The 13,065-nt window shown below is 43.1% G+C and overlaps 1 protein-coding gene across 1 annotated transcript in view; it reads right to left on the reverse strand.

Annotated features, from left to right (window-relative positions):
* Positions 1-3,223: 3,223 nt before the first annotated feature.
* Positions 3,224-13,065, reverse strand: part of LOC130358800 (uridylate-specific endoribonuclease D-like) — a gene marked incomplete at its 5' end in the record, with an annotated part of 166,308 nt that continues 156,466 nt past the window's right edge. The window contains 3 exons of the mRNA XM_056562609.1: positions 3,224-3,302; positions 10,835-10,948; positions 12,377-12,579. Coding sequence (XP_056418584.1) covers positions 10,872-10,948; positions 12,377-12,579 — 280 coding nt within the window. The remainder of the gene's footprint in view (positions 3,303-10,834; positions 10,949-12,376; positions 12,580-13,065) is intronic.

Genomic DNA, 13,065 nt, shown 5'->3' on the forward strand with positions numbered 1-13,065 from the left:
GTATTCACTGACCCTTCCCCCTGTGATGTCCTTCCTATAAAAGAAGACACTTGTTCCACAATAAAGAGTTCTGATTTTATACCTGAAGACTGGTGTTGCCTGGTTTTCTGGGTACAAGGATGCAATAATCTCTAGTTCTGCCTGGGGATATTGCCTGTGATATGCTGGGGGCTTGTCATCCGGAAGGAGAAGTCACTTTTGGCGAAGTCAGTCCGTCACACCAAGTCACTGCAGTACCTAGGTGTCCAAGTTCCTGCCCACTTACCTGACGCACACCTTCTTAACTAACCCCCTTGCTCCAACTTATCAAATCGGATCTTGCCAGATGGGGGCAAAGTGATTTTTCATGGCTAGGACACATTAATATCCTTAAAATTAAAGTTCTCCCCCGCCTTCTATACTTATTTTCCGCAATCCCGACACACCTCCCTCGCCCATTTTTCCAAGGCCTCGCTAGGCTCCTCTCTGGCTTTGTCTGGTCACACAAACACCCTCGGTTGGCACGGCACGTCTTAATCCGAAGGAAGTCAGAGGGGGGCCTTGCACTGCCGGACTGCCTCTCCTACCACCTGTCCACTGTGTTTACTCGAGTGCTAGATAGTTTCCACCACCATAGGACAAAACAATGGGTACACCTGGAATGCTCATCCGCAGGCATTGACCCGAGATCCCTTCTCTGGTTCCCGACTCAAGACCTCCCCAAGATCTGCCCTGTTGACCCTGTCACTGATCTTACACTCCAATGCCATTGCGTATAACTCATACATGAGAAACACTGTCTTTCTCCTTCCAAATGGACCCCTGACTCCGGTATTTGGCATTAAAGCTTTTGCTCCAGCTTCTGGGTCACGACAGGAGTAATGGTTTGTCAATCTCCTCTCTTCTCTCCACGTCCTCATTAAAATCTCCATCTGACATTTTACAGGATAAATCCCTCTCTCCTTCCTTCTGTTTCCAATACATGCAACTACGCCATTTCTATCCACCCTCAACTTACACCGCCAGCTTACAACCTTTGAGGTGCTATGTGCCTCCGCAGCGCCAGTCCACCGCCTGGTGAGTGTGCTGTATGGCCTTCTGTTAGAACATTATCATTACACACCCTCACCCTCTCGGCTAGGCTGGGAGCATGAACTGGGTGGTGCAATCACTGACCAGGAATGGGACATAGCTGTGGCTCTGTGTCACAAAACCTTCATTTCTTGTAAGGCAAAGGAGAAAAACTACAAGATACTCACCAGATGGTACAGAGTACCAACCCTCCTCTCTCATATATATACCCATCCCTCCCGTGTTCTTGGATATAATTCATCTCCTCACCTGAGTTTATGGATCTCAACCCCCCCCCCCACCCCCGGCTCCACCCTTGGCCCCATAGACCATCCATCTCCCTCTACAGCCTCTTCACGCACAGTCTCTCCCCTGCCCTCTATACCCTCTATCCCCTTTTCTCCCCAATACTGCCATGGTCTCTTCGACTGGAGATCCGAAGATGTCCTGTTCTTCTTCTCTTTCTCCCGTTCCTTATTTTACAGTGTACCCCCCCTTACCTCCCCTCCCCCTTCTTCCTAATGAGGCTCTATCCCTGGCATTAACACATGGTTTATCTACGTTGATACCGATATTGCTAGTGCCCTGAGTTTGAGACCATTCCGGTCCCAATGCCTTTTTCACTCTTTATGCCTCATGACCATTTTTCTACATGTACCTGTTTGGTATGCACATTTGTCTGTACACTTTTGGAAAAGTTAATAAAGTTTCTACTTTCCAAGAAAAATAAAATAATTTACAAATCTGTTTAAGTACCAGGACGCAAGGGTGTACCTGTACGCCCCTTAGTCCTAAAGGGGTTTAAAAAAACAAACTTCATACACATTTATACCCAATTAGCTACATTCACAGGAAACCGTTTGTGACAATTACTGAAAACTTCCACTGAATTATGATTCCTCTTATTTATAGGATTCTTAAGCCATTAGGGCAATGTTCACTGTAACCCATATACTCCACAACCAAAAAAAAAAGGACTCTGTTAAAGGTGAAGCAACTAAGTGAAAACTATTTAAACAAAATTGCAGTAGGGAGACTTTATTAGCACATTAGAATAAAAGATTTGTCTTTACACAACAGGGTAAGAAGATGCCACATATCTTTTGCCATTTCCATATGATGAGTTGGCCCATGTGTATGTTTGTATTTTAAGAGTCTTTCCACCCATAGTGAGAGTGCACCTAAAACATTAAATAAGACAATTTGGTGAGTGTAGAAATGCAAATGCGTATCATAATATCCATATAAAAATGATGAGACACAATGTACTCACAGACTATCAGGACGTGTAATGTAACACAGAGTGTACACTCCCATATCAAACTCTGGGCTGGTTCCTAAGAACATCGATCCCAAGGATTTAAGGTATGTACCCCATTTGAACTGAAATCCGTATACATCTGGATAACCTGTCCACTAAAAAAAATAAAAAAAAATCAGAATAACCAGTGAGACATGTTCACATTGTACATGTAGATGAAAGAAGGTTTCACCATCATCAAAGACAGAGATTCTTTACTGTAAGAGCACAGAGACTATGAAACTTTCTGCCACATGATATAGTGATGTCTGACTTAATAAACAAGTTCAGGCCTGAATGTTTTTCTGGAAAAATATAATATTACAGGTTATGGATACTGGATTTATGTGGATAAAACGTTGATCGAGGGTCTTACTCTGATCGCCATATTGAAGTTAGGAAGGAATTGTTCCTCTGATATGGGGCAATAGGCATCTGCTCTTTTTTTTGCCTTCCTCTGAATCAACACAGTAGGGTTTTAGGTTGAACTTGATGGACTCTTGTCTTTTTTTCAGCTTAACAAACTATGTTACTATGTTAACGTAGGTCTTTGTGGGGTTTGGTTCTATTCCTTTTTCTGAAATGGTGCAATACCAAATCAAAGTACAAAGTATTTCAATGGAATTGCAAAACCAAGCTATTATTCACAAGATTGAAATGTAATTTATAATGTCTGGTCGAGAAAAGTGCTGTTTCAGGGAAAAACTAACGTTATTTTGGTATAAAGTGTTTTTGATATTACAGGGCTCGCAAAGAGAATTGTTTTTAAAAGGCATTTGCTATACTATAACAGAAAACTATGTAAAGTAGTGGATCAGGAGTATCAAAAGACGTTAAGTACTTACTGGGCCATCTGCACTGTAACTCAAATAGTTGAGCTCTCCTTTTTTTTCAAGCAGGTAGAACTGGACCCAACTGTGGAATCCAGATATTTTCCCACCGTGGATTTCACCTTTGTACAAGAAAGCACCAGTCAATAACATGTTTCTTATAAAATGAGGAATGTAATACTAAAGATGTGCTTGAGATACATAGGATAATACTGAAACTGACAATGAGGTGAATTTATCAAGCTATTTAGAATCTTTTTTCAGTCTAAAATTGTCACACCAAAAGTCTCAATCACTTCCCCTGCAACTTTTGTGCGACTTTTGCTATTGATCATTTTTGAAAGTTAACTACCATTTGCAGTGCTTTAGACTAGTTTTATATAGTGGGCACTGATTTACTATCTGCAACTTTTTTTTGAAAGTCTCAAAAAAGTCACAGCGGCCGCCTTTTAGACGCAAACTCACACTATTTAACTTCAGCCCTGGAAAGCAGTCTAAATGGGTGGCATAAGTATAGGAACCGGGGGCTGGGAAGGGGGAACACATTCCCCCCGATGAATTCACTCGGTTTTGGTCCTCAAATGACATCCCTCATGTTAATATAATATATGGTACAGTCGTCCCTCAACATACGATGGTAATCCGTTCCAAATGGACCATCGTTTGTTGAAACCATCGTATGTTGAGGGATCCGTGCAATGTAAAGTATGGGACAGTGGTCTACAACCTGCGGACCTCCAGATGTTGCAAAACTACAACACCCAGCATGCCCGAACAGACAATGGCTGTCCAGGCATGATGGGAGTTGTAGTTTTGCAACATCTGGAGGTCTGCAGGTTGAAGACCACTGGTATTGGAGGTTATACTCACGTGTCCCCGCCGCTCCGGATCGTCCCCGCTCGTCCCTGCTGCCCTGGATGTCGCCTTCCATGGCTGCCGCCGCGTCCCCGGGGTGTCCCCGACGCTCCGGCAAGGCCTCTGCTTCCCCGGCATCCTCGCTCTCCGTCGCCGCCATCACGTCGCTACGCACGCTGCTCCTATTGGATGACGGGACGGTGTGCGCAGCGACTTGATGACAACGAAGGAGAGCGCCGACGATGCAGGGGATCCTGAAGAAGACGCGCCAGAGCCCCGAGGACAGGTAAGTGATCGTCAGCGGACCACACAGGCCACCGTAAACGGCTATCCGGTGGCAGCTGAAGCAGTCTGTGCTGCCGGATAGTCGTTTATGCGATGGCCCCGACATACAAAAGCATTGTATGCTGATGCTGCCTTCAACATGTGATGGCCTCTGAGAGGCCATTGTATGCTGAAATGATCGTATGTCAGGGCCATCGTTGGGCGGGGGGTCACTGTACATAGATTGCATGGATCAGTGTTAACAGCTGTCCTTTGCTACAGCCTAAAATGACTAGCTACAGCCTAGGAGCGAAGACCAAGTGGAGGAGAGGCAGGAATATGGCTTCACTTAAGCTGATCGGGACAACGTGATTTCACTGCAGTTGTCCCGATCAGCTTCCCTGAGCTACCGGCATGGTGATATCCAAAATTTTAGACTCCTTGATCAAGTGTGATCACAAGGTCTAAAGGGTTAATGCAGGACAACTGCCGATAGCCAATGCCCGGCATTAAAAACAGAACATGGCAGTTCAGGAGCTGGTAAATAGCTTACTGGAAGTACCTGCTGAAAATTTGCAGCACTTTTAGATACCACGATTAAGTGTGATTGCGGTGTCTAAAGGTTTAATCCCGGACAGCGGCCAATAGCCGATGTCCGGCATTTGGCACCGTGCATGGCAGTTGGGGAGGAGGTGAAGGGCATCCCTGGTCCTTAAGGGGTTTCAAAAGGCAGAAAAATTTAAATATATATGGCAGACCATGAGAGATCTGTTACTCACCCTGCCTCATATACACCAGACAGAACAGGCAGGAAAAATAGGAGGACTCGTAAGTAATGTTCTCGTGCACCAAATTCATCAAGTGGCGTGCGACTTTTTAATGAATTTGGCGCAGGAAGGTGTAATCAAACATGACTTTTTCCCTCTAAGATAGAACAAATACTAGAAAACAATTAATGAATTCCCTTAAATATGCTTTACTTGTGATGTCACCAACTCTTCCTTCCAGTGACGCAGCGTATACCAGGATAGGTATCATAATCTTTTGGCCCAAAAGACAGGTACCTCACTCGAAGAAGAACCGGTGGCACCACAGGTCATGTGTCGTGCCCTCACAGTGGAGAGCGGGCCCATTTATGAAAGTGTATATAAATTACTTATTAGATGTGAACAGCCAGGTAGAAATTATCATTAAAAAAACACATTGAGGACTCGTTCACATGAGTGTATTTCTTTTCAAACGCGCAGCGAATCACCTGCTAGGAGTTTGAAAAGGGACAGGGCCTCCATGCGCTTCCCGCAGCAGATTTTCACCAGCAGAATATCCGCTGTAGAAAATCGTCTGCAGACCCTATTGACTTCAATTGGGTCTGCAGCGGATTTTCAACAGCGGAGATTCCACTGGCGTAAATCTGCTGCGGGTAGCGCACTGAGGCCCTGTCCCTTTTCAAACTCACAGCAGGAGATTCGCTGTGGGTTTGAAAAGAAATCCACTTGTGTGAACGAGCCCTAATTCTGACAACCACTTTGGTTTTATATACTACTGTGTAGTCATCACCTAACCGTCCTTAAACTTTTCCCCCTTATTGTTCATTTCCCAATATGACATGAGGGCCGCTCTAGGTGTTAAAGGGAAAATCTCAATTTTTCCCGAGCCATTTGATGCTTACAGCAGATGTAGGGAAACCTCTTTGAGACAACCACTTCAAGGGGTACTCCGGTGTAAAAAATGTTTTTTAAATCAACTGGTGCCAGTAAGTTAAACAGATTTATGAATTACTTCTATTTAAAAATGTTCATTCTTCCAGTACTTATCAGCTGTTGTATGCTCCAGAGGAAGTTCTTTTCTTTTTTAATTTCTTTCTGTCTGACCACTGTGCTCTCTTTTGCCACCTTTGCCCATGTCAGGAACTGCCCAGAGTAGGTTGATTTAAAAAACAACCGTTAATTTAAAAAAATAATAATAATAAATTCCATCGGAGTACCCCTTTAAAATGGTCTTTTACAAGGATGGTTTTTTAAAAGAAAATGGCCACTCACCAAAATATATGGTGGACTGAACAAAATGTGGTTTGATAAGGGTTCGGTGTTTTGGAGAGACTTCACTGTATATAGTTTGACCCTGGTGCTAAGTTTGCAGTAATGCCATAGTGCCACTGAGGTAGAGTTTAGAGTTGCTACAGGCTGGGGGTTCCTGAGCCACTGGTTTGGGAATATAAGTTTAGATAGTATTAAACCCACTTGTTGGGCTTAGTTACTATCAATTTGAATACAACACCAGCACCAGAATAGTGTAGTTTTGCATATATAACTCAACGTGTGTGTGTGTGTGTGTGTGTGTGTGTGTGTATATATGTGTATGTGTATGTGTATGTGTGTGTGTGTGTGTATGTGTGTGTGCATATGTGTATGTGTGTGTGCATGTGTGTGTGTGTGTGTGTGTATGTGTGTTTGTTCCAGCATCACTTCCAAACGGCTAAAGATATTAACATGAAACTTGGCACACATGTTGCTTATATGTCAACAACAAACATAGGATAGGTGATTTAACCCTTACCCACCACAATTTACGAGAGTCAGGGTTTTTATTTAAAGTCCTATACAAGTCTATGGGAAATATATGTTACTGCATAACTTCCAAATGGCTGGAGATATTTCGATAATACTTGGTCACATGTTACTTATATGTCCACTATGGGGACGGGATATGAGGTCGGGATATGAGGTCAGGATATGAGGTCGGGATATGGGGTCGGGATATGAGGTAGGGATATGGGGACGGGATATGAGGTCGGGATATGGGGACAGGATATGTGGATGGGATATTAGGTCGGGATATGAGGTCGGGATATGGCGTCTGGATATGAGGACAGGATATGGGGATGAGATATGGGACATGATATGAGGGCGGGATATGGGGTCGGGATATGAGGTCGAGATATGAGTACAAAATATGAGGACAGGATATGAGGTCAGAATATGAGGAGGGGATTTGGGGCAAGGATATGGGGCCAGGAATTAAAGAGCTTCCTCCTTTGTTGCTTTTCCTCCCCCACAAGGATAAGGTAGAAAAACCGGGCAGCGCCGGGTACTCAGCTAGTTACTGTATAAACAAGAGAACACGATAACTGAATAAAGTGGAGCATGTAGCTCCACAGAGAAGCACTTTAAAAAAGTCGAAAGGCACTTAGGCAACTTATCAGTAAACTCATAGAGAATGTTTTACTACCCAGGTAATGGACTACTTGCCAAGGACTACTTGGAAACTATCAAGCGTATTGTGCCACAATTGCCCTGATTAACTAAGAGTGGAGTGTAGTTTTCTTTGTAGGTTTTTTTCCCCAACAGATATTTTTCCACTGTATTTACTAAGGTTTCCCAACATTTTGCACTTTTCCCTACTTTTTGCTCCTTTACACCTGCTCTGATCTGTTGGGTTTTCCTCAGCTCAAATCTACAACATTTTCTGTGGAAACCTTAGTAAATATGTTGTGACTTTTCAAAAATATCGGGGACATACTACCTTTTCGGGGTTTTCTCAGTAAAATTGAGAGTTGTTCAGGTATTTTTCAATTTTGGCACAAATTCTGGCACAGACAGAATTTCTGACGCAATGCACCAGAATCTGGCGCACAACCTGACAAAACAGGTCGGGTTTACAATAGTAAATCAGAGCAAATGTGTTAATGTAACCATAAAGCTCTGACCATAAAGTGTCTGTCAAGGACAGGGCCGGATTATTATTGGAGCTTTTGGAGCTCCTGCTCTGGGCCCTGCACAGCCATGAAAGAAAGGGGGCCCGCTCCCTCTGCATCATGCAGGTCCTTCATATAGCCTTGTATACGAAAAAATAAAAGTGTTAAAGGGTTCAGAATGGGAACATTTTATGTATGTAAATTTTCTCACAAAAAGTAGTAAAATATATATACATTAATTGGGTATTGTTGTAATCATATGGACCTACAGAATGAGATAATGTGTTATTTTAACCGTAAAATATATTGCGTAGAAATGAACCCACACCCCCAAAAACTTTCCAAAATTGTGTTATTTTGTAATTTTTTCTTTTGAATTAAAAAAATGTATTTATTGTATGTGGGCCGGGCATCTATATGGGTGTGGGTGCATGGGGGGCCCTATGAGTTGTCAGTCCTGTCAGGGACTGTCTTGGGGGTGTTGTTTGGGGGCCCCATCATACTGAAGTGCACCGTCTTCCAGGCAGCCTTAATCTGGCCCTGGTCAAGGGTATATGGAGGGTGGATTTCCCAACATATACCATCTGAAGAGTTTGTCTTCCAACACTCCTGCAGCTCAGTTAAAGTGCTTGACATCTACCCTGTTTAACATAGAGAGACAGCCACCAAGGGGTTACCATGGCAACTGGGGCCATGTCTATGTAGAGGTTTGCAGGATTTATTTTGTACTACTTTTTGCTTTTTATTTTTGGTTCACACTGAGAACTACTTGAAACATTCTCCTCAATTGCTCTCACCAGACTCCAGTGCATTATAAGAGCTTAGACAACAGTCACACAGTTATAGGTAAACTGTTTTCCAAAACATTTAGGAAAATATGCAGGCAGATGTCTAGAAGGAGCTGGCGCAATTTTTTTTATTTTATTTTTTTACTTTGCCATTGCTTGTTTAATAGAAAATTACATATTACTCATAACCAGTGCAGTATAGGAACATATTAACATAGTACTTTAACATCTTTATGTCAATTTTTCACTGTAAAACATCATAAGTAAGGTTGGATGAGATATGTTGGGTCATGCTACGCACCCTTTACAATATACCACAAAGATCCACATGTCAAGTAGACTTGATTTGTCTAGTCTTGCTAACCATTAGTTCTACATTAAAGCATTATTATTGCTGTTTTAGTGTATTTGTGGACTGTTTAATATAGCTAGTACTGTCCAAAAGCACCAAAAGTCATAAAGCAAGGCTAATCGGTCCAGCCATGACATACACCATATGATTACCTAAGGTATAACTACTACTGATTGTATTATTATCCTGTAGGAAATGTTACTTTGTTTAACATAAATACACTGCTCAAAAAAATAAAGGGAACACTAAGAGAACACACCCTAGATCTGAATGAATGAACTAATCATATGAAATACTTTAGTCTTTACATAGTTTCTACAGGCTGATCCAAATTTGATGTAATGTCCTTAAAACAAGTCAAAATGAGGCTCAGTAGTGTGTGCGGCCTCCACATGACCATATGACCTCCCTACAACGCCTGGGAATGCTCCTGATGAGGAGGCGGATGGTCTCCTGAGGGATGTTTTTCCAAACCTGGACTAAAGCATCCGCCAACTCCTGGACAGTCTGTGGTGCAATGTAGCGTTGTTGGATGGAGCGAGACATGATGTCCCAGATGTGCTCAATCAGATTCAGGTCTGGGGAATGAGCGGGCCAGTACATGGAATCAATGCCTTGCTCTTCCAGGAACCGCTAACACACTCCAGCCACATGAGGTCTAGCATTGCCTTGCATTAGGAGGAACCCAGGGCCAACCGCATCAGCATATGGTCTCACAAGGGGTCTGAGGATCTCATCACGGTACCTTACAGCAGTCAGGCTAACTCTGGCAAGCACATCTAGGGCTGTGCAGCCCCCCAAATAAATGCCACCCCACACCATTACTGACCCACCGCCAAATCGGTCATGCTGGAGGATGTTGAAGGCAGCAGAACGTTCTTCATGGCGTCTCCAGACTCTGTCATGTGCTCAGTGTGACCCTGCTTTAATCTGTGAAGAGCACAGGGCGCAAGTGGCAAATTTGCTAATCTTTGTGTTCTCTGGCAAATGCCGAACTCGTGCACAGTGTTGGGCTGTAAGCACAACCTCCACCTGTGGATGTCAGGCCCTCATACCACCCTCTTGGAGTCTGTTTCTGACCATTTGAGTGGACACATGCACATTTGGTGCCCGCTGGAGGTCATTTTGCAGGGCTCTGGCAGTGCTTCTCTTGCTCCTCCTTGCACAAAGTCGGAAGTAGCGGTCCTGCTGCTGGGTTGTTGCCCTCCTACGGCCTCCTCCACGTCTCCTGATAAACTGGCCTGTCTCCTAGTAGCGCCTCCATACTCTGGACACTACGCTGACAGACACAGCAAACCTTCTTGCCACAGCTCACATTGATGTGCCATCCTGATGAGCTGCACTACCTGAGCCACTTGTGTGGGTTGTAGACTCCTTATCATGCTACCACTAGAGTAAAAGCACCACCAGCATTCAAAAGGGACCAAAACATCAGCCAGGAAGCATAGGAAATGAGAAGTGGTCTGTGGTCACCACCTGCAGATCCACTCTTTTATTTGGGGGAGTCTTGCTAATTGCCTATAATTTCCACCTGTTGTCTGTTCCATTTGCACAACAGCATGTGAAATTGATTGTTAATCAGTGTTGCTTCCTGAGTGGACAGTGTGATTTCACAGAAGTGATTGACTTGGAGTTACATTGTGTTTTTAAAGTGTTCCCTTTATTTTTTTGAGCAGTGTATTATTATATATATTTTCTTACCAAGGAAGGCGTGCTCAAAGCCTGATGAATCCATTGGTCATTTGGTGCGGGTGTACAGTCCAAACCACATCTCCTTGAAGTCAGTCTTAAAGCTTTCAGTAGAAGTGTAATAACCTGTAAATTATAACAGTCTGTCAAACACTTAAATAGACACTGTCTTTTGGACAAAATCAGCATAGATCAATAGTACAAGAAGATATGCGAAACTTTGTAAAATATCTTATTAGACAAAATGCTTCTTTCTCCTTTTATCAAACTTCTTCCCTCTCCCCCTTTCCTATGAGACTGTATTCCACTCTGAATATCAGCTCAGCTTTGTCCTGTGTCTGCAAGACAAGCCAATACAAGTCTGTGAAGGTGAAAAGAGGAAGCTCTGCACACAAGCTTTGGGAGAACTACAAATTAGAGATGAAGCCTGCAGAGCTGAAATCTGCCGAAAAATACCATATACAAGTTAATGTATGGCCAGAAATAGTGCTGCTCCCCATGTACACGGGACAGCTTATCCTAAAAGTCACCTGAAATTACTGATATGCTTTTACATGGACATACTAGTTGATGTAGTCTATTCTAGTTTTCTAAATATAGTTTTAACTCATGTAAAGTCTATTTCAACTGTAACAGTACTAGTAAAAAAAAAATGGTCATAAAAATAGCATAACACTGTGTTCTCTGTCTAAGCCACAATCTAAAGCACTTATAATATTCTCTAAAACACTTGTAATATTGCAATCTTACCAGAAGTTTCCAAAGTGTTTACCTCTTTTTGGGACATTTGTCCATAATGTTTTATGGCAACATTTAAAGGGATATTCCTAGATTTTCTTTATTTGACTGTGCTATGGGGGGGGGGGGTGCTTTAAAGTAAGTTTAGTTCATAATAAAGTGTCTGTACCTGTGTTTGATGGCTAGTCTTGCAATTCTTATGTGATCTTTGCCACCATGTCCATTATTAGCAGCATACTAAATAAGTATTGTTTCACCTTTTTTCCAGGTTGCAGTGCAGCCCGGAACATTACATCGCTAGTCAGGTGTTGAAGGGAAGCCTGTCTGAGCGTCAATGGGTAGATCAACCACTGGGTAGGAAGGAGATCATTCTCCACAGGGCTGCAGGGAATTGTAGTTTCAAGCATGGCACAGCATGCAAGGCCACTCAGCTGTGTTGCAATGGGTGGGATGGCTGACGTGTCGGAAAGGGAAAAATTTACCTCATACTTACAAACAAGGGATCATGGGACTAGTTGGAGGGAGGGAACTCTAACAGGAAATAGCCATTTCACAAAAAGAAAGCAGCAGCAGCGGAGTTGTAGCTTTGCAACATCTGGAGGGACATACTTTGAAGACCACTGATCTAGTGCAACAGCTGCCCTCCGTGCAATCCTACTGAACTTAGCTTAACAGAGAACCCTACAGGATCTGCAGTAACTCTCAGTATTTGGCACTAAAACTACAAAACAATAGAACAGTTGTAGAACAGCTTGTACCAACTGATATGTCTACTACTATGCATGAATTGTTGGTGCAAGTCACTGACAAATATACCTTTGGAAATCAAGAAGCTTGACAGTCGGCTGAAGACGGTGGTCCTGAAGATCTCATCTACGAAAGCATTTTGTTCAGTGATTTCACCGCTGGTCACTGACTCTGCTGTCCCTGTGGTCTTCACATAGTTGTCAAGCAGAGAGATTAGGCGAGAAAAGGTTGGACGGGCAAACAGTTTAGCCTCATTCACATAGCTGAAAAGCCTGATAAGAAGAAACAAACATAGTCATAAAGAGTCAGTACTATCTGTGTATACAATGGATGGTTCACACTTATGAAGCTTCCGAGATGGCGCTAGGACCATGCGGATGCTGACATCCCCATAGATGGACGTCCTCAAAATGAAAAAATTCATTCTTTTAACGGCAGAATTTCAGTAGCGGAACGTTTACTCCTGGAATTCAGAAGTGTGCACTGTGCAGCGGAATCCCATTGCCAGCAATGGGGTTCTGCTGCAACAGAATTTCCAACACAAATTCCTAAACCAACTGTCGGTCGGAAATACTATACTGTGAACCTAGCCTAAGGCCATTTTGAAATTCTGCTTGGAAATTCCTGTGCAACGGGATTCCACTGCACAGTGCATACTGCAGAGTTTTTGAGGCAGACTTTCCACCAGGAAAATCCGCTTGAAAAATTCCGCCAGAACATTGAAATTGTTCAATGTTTTGGTGGATTTCCGCTCCACC

This window comes from Hyla sarda, chromosome 2, assembly GCF_029499605.1.
Source record: "Hyla sarda isolate aHylSar1 chromosome 2, aHylSar1.hap1, whole genome shotgun sequence".
NCBI classification, from domain to species: Eukaryota; Metazoa; Chordata; class Amphibia; order Anura; family Hylidae; genus Hyla; species Hyla sarda.